Here is a 9,473-nt window from a genome sequence, read left to right on the forward strand (position 1 = left end):
AGCTGGGCTACTCTGCAGAGCAGGTCACTGAAAACCACAGTGGCTCCCACTGCATGGTTGGTACGGGTTGCCCTGGGCCTTCTTTCTTGTTCTGAGACGTCTCTGCTTCACTGGTCTCTAGGTGGGGTGGATTGAAGGCTGTCCTTTACGTAGTACCCTGAAAGGATGGAGGAGGTGATGGTTCACCCAATTCTCCTTTCCCAGTGAAGAGAACTCTTCCTAGCTGAGGAGCTCCTGCTTGGCACTGAACATTGCCGGCCTGGGATGAGGCCAGAGAAATGCATCCTTACCTTTTTGTGCAGTAATTCTTCGGGCTTTTGTTCTACTGTGTTGCTCAAGTTTCTCAAGTAGACTCCTGACCTCTTTCAGTGGCGTTTTTGGTCATGGATTGCTGTCTAATTGTTGATCTTTGTGGGAGGCAAGGACTGGGGTCTCCTCCTCAATCTTGGTGACATCAGTCTCAAAAATAACACTTTATCATGAAGAACATTAAGATTATGGAGCCTTTGAAAAAATTGTATGATAAAATAAATGTTGAATTTAGTATTTCCCAAACTTTCTGAGCACAAAACACTAACAACCTGTAAAAGTAATGTTCCTCAGGGGTACCTAGGTGGCTCAATCGGTTGGGTATCCCAACTCTTGATCTCAGCTCAGGTCTTAACTTAAGGCTTGTGAGTTCAAGTCCCACATTGGGACCTACTTAAAATAAATGAACAAATGAATGAATGAATGAATGAATAAAATAAAAACTTAAAATAATAATAATGTTCCTCAAAACACAAGGTGTGCGTGAGAGATGAATTCAGCCTCTCCCTTTCAGATCCAGCTCCCCCTGGTGTCTAGGAGAGGAGAGGCAGGCAGCTTCTTGTCAGGAAGGTCCCGTCCCTTCTTCTTGCTTTCTTCCTCTGCCAGAGCCCTGCACTGATCTCTGGGCTGAATGAGGCTCTGGGCTGGATAGCACTAAACTCTTTGTGGCTCTCAGGGTAACTTATGAAGTACAGTATGTAAATAAACTCTGCCTTCACTTGATCATTTAGGGGCTCTTTTTCCTCATTTTTTATGTTAACATACCATTAGGAGGAAGACTGTTTTTCTTTTGTGTCCTCTTTCAAACTCCTGTCTTTATTCTCCAAGTCAAGTAATTTTTATTTTCTTCATGGTATTCCTTACTTCATCTTTGCATTTTTTTTATCAAAATAAGATTAGAATTACTGGATGATCTGTTCTCATTTTCGCCTAAATCAGATAATAGTTTCCAAATACTAAGAGGATATTTCCTCAGTTTTGTGCTATTTATAATGTAATGGCTACAGACAAGACACGCTCTTAAATTTAATCTACCTTACGTTTTCTCCCTTCCTTTCATGTGTTTTCAGTCAACAAAGCAACAAAACTCAAGCCCCAATTCCTGGCCTTTGCCCATTTCTGTGGTGTAAGTCCTCTCACCATGGTCCATTGCAAGTTATCAGTGTGTATCACTGAGCCATGGAGTTGAAAAGAGAATGTACATGGCACACCATTGTATTGTATTTCCACCATGCAAATAAAATACATGTAAAAACCTCAAGAGTATAGTTTATAGTAAGATCATTAGGAAGTGATGAGTTTTGCGTTTGACTGAGTTTCACCTTTCTAAATATAATTTACTTACTTTTAAATTTTAGTTTATAATAATGAATATGTCTAACAACTGGCTCAAAAATTTCCAGAAATGTAAACAACCACCTTTCACAAGCCAGTATCAGCTGGCTCCAGCACAATATTGTATTCCTATTGCTTGTTAGGATAACAAGGCATAGACAGACACCCTCTGTGTTGCCTTTGAGACTGTGGAGATAGAAAAGGGGACATGACATTCTCTGTATGTCTTTCAGATGGGTCTGTCTGTGAGCCAGATATGGCAGCCAACTTCTGCCCTGACCACAAGGCACCCATGGTGCTGTTCTTGGATCGTGTTTATGGCATTAAGGATCAAACTTTTCTGCTCCACTTGCTAGAGGTTGGATTTTTACCCGACTTAAGAGCCTCTGCCTCTCTAGATACGGTAAGTGGCTAAAGTGAGGAAAAAATTTTTTCCCATCATTGTACATTGGTGACATTGGATTTCAAAGTGAATGTTTTCTATCTACTTACTGATTACATGTTAGCAGGCTGCTTTAAAGGGTGAGAAAACAGAGGCACCAAGAAGTGGAAGATCCTAATTTGTTGTGCCAAGATTTAAATGTAGGTACACTTGACCTCAAATATTCAATCTAGGTTACTCTGGTACAGATTTCCCAACCTTGGCACTCTCTGCTGTGGAGGCACGTTCTGTGCATTGTAAGATATTTGGCACCATCCCTGGCCTCTACCCACTACAGGTCAGTAGCACCACCTGTAAAACCAATCCTAGATATCATCAAATGTCCGCTGGGGGACAATATCTTCCTCAGTTGAGAACCAGAGCTAATTGCTCACGAAAAAGGCCGGCTGGCAGAATTACAGGCTGGAAATAGTCTTCCCACTCTCCTTCCTTAAGTTTCATGCACTGACCATCAGGAAAGACAGTCTCCAGGTCAAGAAATTTTGGGGTATCAGGCATGACAATGTCAAGACCAGCGGCCAAGGGCAAACCCAAGTTCTAAAGTTAAGGGTGAAGAACCCAACATCAACAGACATCAAGACAGGAGGCCCCAGGAGTCATAAAGTATAGACGCATGATGCCCTGAGTCAGGAACAGTGCACCAGGAGTCCTGGGTCCAAGGAGAAGAGAATAATTCAAACAGCATAAGTCTGAAAACATCTTGCCAGTGTAGGGTTGCTTTTAGAGAGCTAGAAGAAGCAGGTCTTCTTAATCAGTCATAAAGTCTCTCAAAGGCTCCACCTAGTGCGCTACAGAGAAAGAAGTCTGAGCGCTGTGATGGATGGTCAGCTAGCCAGTACCTTAACTGGGATGGAGTCCGTTTGAATGGGTTACTCACAAGTGTATGAGATCACCCAGCAGTGGGAAAGCAATACAAGCCCCAATCTGAATGGGAGCTCCATTCCTATCTGTGGCGTGGGGGTAAGAAATGGTATATCCATGAAAGTGTTAGGGGTGTATGGTCCTTTTGGATAATTAAAGCAAACTTCCACAGCTACTTCTGTTCTGAGTTTTTCTATAAATCCCTTGATTTAAAAAATAGTAATTGTTTTAACTTGTGAGACATTCTCAAGGTTCCTGATCAGATCATTCGATTTTTTTTATAGATCAAATAAATGGCAAGTGCTATTCTACCATTTGGTGTTCAAATCACAAGCTTGTCTAAGCACCATCTGCAGCACAAGAAGTTAAACATTCAGTTCCTCAGTACATGCATTCTCTTGAAAACATTTAAGCCACTGAAGGCAAAGCTCTGTCCTTCCCCATTGTGACAACTCTGTCAAAATGATAAATGTGATTTGCTATTTCTTTTCAGTCTGATTATTGAATTTTTCCTCGAAGACAAACTTTGGTAATTAATAGGAATACCTGGAAATGTGTACAGTTCAAAACAGTTTATCACATCATAAGTTCTAGAAAATGTGTTACAGGTCTAACAGCTGTGATGATCACAAGACATAATGAGATATCTTTGTGGATCTCAAGGTTTCTTTTGAAGTTCTTCAGTTTTCCAAGATGGTAGCTAAGAATGATTTGACTAAGTGTCCCTAAGTGGGCATTCCTTGTACCTACCTGTCTACATGAATGAGAAAGAACACTGTGACAATTACAGCAGAGTTTTAGAGCGGGTCCTAAGTTTCTACTCCTTGTACCCTTTTCCCATGCATAGTTAGGTTTCCTTTAGTGACTTCCTCCTCGTGCCACTTATCAGATCGTGAATGGCTCACAATGCTTATAATTAAAGTGGTGGAGGTCAGAGCTCCACTTTCTGTCTGTAAAACTGTCACAGAACCAGTGCTTTGATGGCCCGCTTGTCCAATAACCACTTACTAATCTCAAAATCACAAGAGGACAACTTGTGAGTCTCCATAGGTGAGAAAAGAGAGCTCAAACAATAATACAGTAGCTTGTTAGCTGGCCTTTGCAAACACGAAGAACATTGGGTTAACTGGTCATCAGCTGACGTTAATAGGTTTTAGAATCCCTCTTTGAGGGAAACGGATGGTTGTGGATCATTTGGAATGAGTTAGGGCCAGCCAGCCTTTTCTTCCCCTCTGTTTTTTCTTTTAACCTGATTTTGTGTTTTCTCGTTGAAAATGCAAAAGAGAAGTAGGTCTGCTGACAACGGTAGACAGTTGTTCAGCCTGTTGCTGTGAAATGCTGTTGTGAGTCAGCTTTCCCACCTGCTGGACGGGAGCTCCATACACGGGGTAAGCGTTGCTCTGTCTTTCCCGGGGAGATTAACCAGTGTCCCAATCCCTTTCCTAGGTTTCCCTGAGCACCACAGAGGCTGCGCTTGCCCTCAATAGGTATCTATGTTCTGCCGTGCTCCCACTCCTCACAAGGTGCGCCCCTCTCTTTGCCGGAACAGAACACTACACGTCTCTGATCGACTCTACACTACAGACAATATACAGACTTTCCAAGGGACGTTCCCTCACCAAAGCTCAGAGGGACACCATAGAGGAATGTTTGCTTGCCATTTGCAAGTAAGTACCCTGCCCGTGTTTTTCACCTGCAGTGTGCATCCCTGTCAGCTGCATTTAATGGTGTAATTGAGAAACTGGTGAATCCAGTCTGAGGAAGCTTTCAGGCCCAACCCATACGTACCCACCCTTTCTCAGTCATCTCCTCCTGGGATATGCTGGGTACCCCCCCTTGTCACAAGCTTTCTGATCACCTCTTCCTTGAGCTCATCTTTCACTGTGGGGAAATGGGGGACACAGCTCAGGCTCTTCCCCTGAGGGTTCGTGGACCAGAAAAGATAAGACTGTCTTTTAGGCAAGTATTTAGTGTTCAGAACTAATGTTTGGTTCCTAAGATAGAGCCAGAAGCAAGTTTTTCCTCGATGGCCCCTTCCTTACCTGTCACGAGTGGAAGGCAGGCTGTCTTGAGCTGAACACGCTTGCTAAATTCTGAGCATGTGTACAGGCACTTTTCTGTGCAGACAATGTGGAGGTGCCCCTGGGTTTTTAAAAGGCTTGGCAAACTACAACTAAAAGCTAAATCAATGTCGCTTCTCTCTCCTTTCTCTCAGAATTTACCCGCATCAACTACCAAGGCCATGAGCTCTTTGATAATTTGATAAATTATTCTGTAATTAGTTGCTGCATTTGCCTGTTAAAGGAGTTTTTTTGAGGACAGAGCCTTAACCTAAAGAAATGGTTCCCATAGTGAGGATTTCAGGCTGGTAGCTCAGACGGCCTTGAGTTCCCCTCCGATCACACCAGTAGGTGGACTCAGCTTCTAAGCTACGCGCCAGTCAGCTTCATCCTTTGCAAAGGTCAGGGGACAGTTGGCCCTCAGAGATGGCTGTAAAATCACCTGCAGCCTCTTTCTGTTGTATNAAAGAGGCTGTTGTATTCTTTGCACATGCTCAGTGACTCGGAGTGTGCATAGGCCCTACAACGTATTGTCACCTGGTGANCTCCGATCACACCAGTAGGTGGACTCAGCTTCTAAGCTACGCGCCAGTCAGCTTCATCCTTTGCAAAGGTCAGGGGACAGTTGGCCCTCAGAGATGGCTGTAAAATCACCTGCAGCCTCTTTCTGTTGTATTCTTTGCACATGCTCAGTGACTCGGAGTGTGCATAGGCCCTACAACGTATTGTCACCTGGTGACCAGACTTGACCTTCTGCATTTCACTTCGTTAGCCATGCATTCCTTCCTATATTTTAACCCTCCTGCTGACCCTTGAATAACACAGGTTGGAACCATGCAGGTCCACTTGTACATGGATTTTTTTTCGATAAATACAGTACTATACATGTATTTTCTCTTCCTTATGATTTTTACTATTTTCTCTAGCTTCCTTTATTGTAAGAACAGAGTATATGATACGTGTAACATAAAATATGTGTTAATCAACTGTTTGTGTTACGGTGAGGCTTCCAGTCACCAGTGGGCTATTAGTAAAGTTTTGGAGGGAGTCAAAAGTTATATGTGGATTTTTTTTAAAGATTTATTTATTTATTTGAGAGAGAGNATAACACAGGTTGGAACCATGCAGGTCCACTTGTACATGGATTTTTTTTCGATAAATACAGTACTATACATGTATTTTCTCTTCCTTATGATTTTTACTATTTTCTCTAGCTTCCTTTATTGTAAGAACAGAGTATATGATACGTGTAACATAAAATATGTGTTAATCAACTGTTTGTGTTACGGTGAGGCTTCCAGTCACCAGTGGGCTATTAGTAAAGTTTTGGAGGGAGTCAAAAGTTATATGTGGATTTTTTTAAAAAATTTATTTATTTATTTGAGAGAGAGAGGGTGGGGGAGGGCAGAGGGAGAGAGAGAATCTCAAGCAGACTCCACACTGAGCGTGGAGTCCAAAGGGGGCTCAATGTCACAATCCTGAGATCATGACCTGAGCCGAAATCAAGAGTCGGACCCTTAACCGACTGAGCCACCCAGGTGCCCCCGAAAAGTTATACATAGATTTTCACTGGGTTGGGGAGGGGTCAGCACCCCTAACTGCCATGTTGTTCCAGAGTCAACTGTACTCACTTTTTGAAGTGCGTTATCGTTGACTGTGATTTACCCAAGATCTTATTTTAGGAGCTTAGTGTTTGGTGGCTTAGCTCTGCTGTATGATAATGGATGGGTGTTTCTTTTTTCATTCTTTCTTCCTTCATTAGTTTCTTTCTTATTTTTTTAATTTGATCTCTCTGTTTTTATTTCACACTGCAGTCACTTGAGGCCTTCCATGTTACAGCAACTCTTGCGACGTCTGGTGTTTGACGTACCGCAGCTCAACGAGTATTGCAAAATGCCTCTTAAGGTGAGCCTCCTCACTCTTACAGAAGTACCGTCCATGGCACGGAAACTTGCCTTGCAAAACGTGAGGTCTTCACAACCGGGGAAGCAAAATACACATTAAACGGGTCTTACTTTTTTAAGCTGACGGCTAACAAGATACAACCCACCATATCAAACCTCTTCTTGAGTGTCTAGGTTGCAGAGAGTAGATCATTAACGGCCCCAATTTTCTTTAATTGCTTTCCACTGACTACATGTTACTTAGCAGAAGTTAATGAGGGGGACCTGGATTTTGCACTTTCTTGCCTTAATTAGGTTTTCAGAATGTTTTCAACCTCAAAGAGCTTTGAAGGCCTTGTGATTATTCATTCAAGTATAGAAACTACACTGTCCTTTTCTGTTCCATACTGTCTTGTGCCTTCTTTTTGCCTCTATAACAGACCCTCTTTTTTGTTTTTTTTACTCTTATCTCTGTTTTCCTTTATTAATGGAAAGTACAGCCAAAGAACTATCTGTTGTCTCTTTGATGACTTTCTCATAAATTACGGAGGTGTTATCACTGGCACAGGGNTGTCTTGTGCCTTCTTTTTGCCTCTATAACAGACCCTCTTTTTTGTTTTTTTACTCTTATCTCTGTTTTCCTTTATTAATGGAAAGTATAGCCAAAGAACTATCTGTTGTCTCTTTGATGACTTTCTCATAAATTACGGAGGTGTTATCACTGGCACAGGGAGCGTCTGGGCGTGGGTGGGAGAGCACCACAATCAACTGCCCCCCCAAGAGAACAATGTTTTTCATCTTTTACTGATGAGGGACCTGCCATATTTGCATATTCATTGTGTCAGCAGTGGCCAGCCACACCTGAAAATTCTGCCTGGTGATTTGGCAGAACTTTTCCTTCTTCTCAGAAATAGTCTAAGCAAGATTTCAAGATGCACGTTACTGGGATAAACAGAATTCCCAGAATCCTTTAGTTCAATCCTCTGTCTCCATGCCCAGCAGAAAACAGCTTATATGTTGTCAGAGATTCCACTGCCCTCCAAAGGCTTGTTCTCTGGAATCTTAATCCCAATAAATGTTTTAGCTGAAAACCATGGTTTTCACAGTTCAGCTTGGCATTGCTTCCTCAGCAGGCCTGTACAGTCAGCCGGATTCTGGCTCCTGAGGAAGCAGCATCCGTAGCACTCAGTGAGCTCGCTTTTACGTCTTAGACCAGCAGGATTTTTCTTAGAGGATGTGGATCCCACCTGCTGGGATGGGAGCATTGGCGCTGTACTTCTGCCCTCTACTGGCCACATGTGGAACTGTGGTAACATGGTCAGGCCATCAGACGGCTCAAGAGAAAAGCAAGAAAAGCCATGGGCAGTAATCAACGTAGAGAAAATCTTCAGGCCCACCACATGCTCCCCATCATTCCCATATCAACATCACTCAGAATCTTCTAGCTTTATAAACAAATGTCTCAAGAAATTCTTCCCACCCTCGAGTGCCTGGAAGGTTACACAGCAAGTACTTTCAGAGGGTAGCACTTACTCATTGGAAGTAGAAACAGTTTCTCTCCACTTTCCAACTGCTAGGGGCAGATTAGGAGGCACAAGAATTAATCAGGCAGATTCAGCGCAGTCTAGAACTCATCAGGAGGGAAAGCAGACCATTCCCAGTGGTGTCCAGGGGCCTCCCTGGAGCTCACCCAGCTGTTTCAGCTGTTGGCTTCACTCTCATGTGGGCTGCTTGCTGTTCTGTTCTCCCCTGCACGTTGGGGCTGCCTGTGGATCTTCTCTGCCCCACTGACTGGTGCAATCCTGTTCCAACCTCCCAGCTCCTGACAAATCACTATGAACAGTGCTGGAAGTATTACTGTCTGCCTTCAGGATGGGGGAGCTACGGGCTGGCTGTGGAAGAAGAGTTGCATCTGACGGAGAAACTCTTCTGGGGGATTTTTGACTCCCTCTCCCGTAAGGTAATGGCAGTACTTCCTGAACAAAGAGGGAGGACCTTGATAACCAGTGAATAATCAATGCCTATGAATAACAATAGCTGATATTATTAGCCTTTGCCACCTGCTAGGGACAGTGCCAGTTACACAAGCATAGCACACCATCCTTACCCCCAATGCTCTGGAACAGGAACTCTGCTAATCGTCATTTCACAGGTGAGGGAAAGTCTCAGAACAGTCGAATAACTTGCCAGACTCACAAAGCTGATACATGGGAGAAGGACTTCCAGAGTAAATTAGAAAAATATGTCCCTGGTTCAGTCTTGATGACTTACCCACACCCCCGTTCCTCTCCTCCTGACATCGTGTGGCCCCTGTTAGCCAGCCTTTACCAAGTTCAGATGTAGAGGAGAAAGCCCAACAGCCACTGTGAGGTTGAGACGTGGGATTTCAGAAAACCACATGCCATTCTGGGGAAGGTTCTTCACGGCCACTCCCTCGAGGAGTAAATTGAGTAAAAACTGAGGGCCTCTGAATCCCAAGCCTCTGGACAGTCTGAGTGAAACACAGTTCAAACTCACACTTGCGTCCACTCCCCTCACCCAGGTTATCCAGATTTCTGAGGTCATCACTTTAAAGGCAGACCC

At 43.5% G+C, this 9,473-nt stretch overlaps 1 protein-coding gene across 1 annotated transcript in view; it reads left to right on the plus strand.

Annotated features, from left to right (window-relative positions):
- RYR3 (ryanodine receptor 3) overlaps nt 1-9,473 on the plus strand; it is a 541,796-nt gene that overhangs the window by 411,412 nt on the left and 120,911 nt on the right. The window contains exons 47-50 of the mRNA XM_034661206.1: nt 1,878-2,047; nt 4,394-4,614; nt 6,822-6,912; nt 8,710-8,850. Coding sequence (XP_034517097.1) covers nt 1,878-2,047; nt 4,394-4,614; nt 6,822-6,912; nt 8,710-8,850 — 623 coding nt within the window. The remainder of the gene's footprint in view (nt 1-1,877; nt 2,048-4,393; nt 4,615-6,821; nt 6,913-8,709; nt 8,851-9,473) is intronic.

Source organism: Ailuropoda melanoleuca, chromosome 5 (assembly GCF_002007445.2).
Source record: "Ailuropoda melanoleuca isolate Jingjing chromosome 5, ASM200744v2, whole genome shotgun sequence".
NCBI classification, from domain to species: domain Eukaryota; kingdom Metazoa; phylum Chordata; class Mammalia; order Carnivora; family Ursidae; genus Ailuropoda; species Ailuropoda melanoleuca.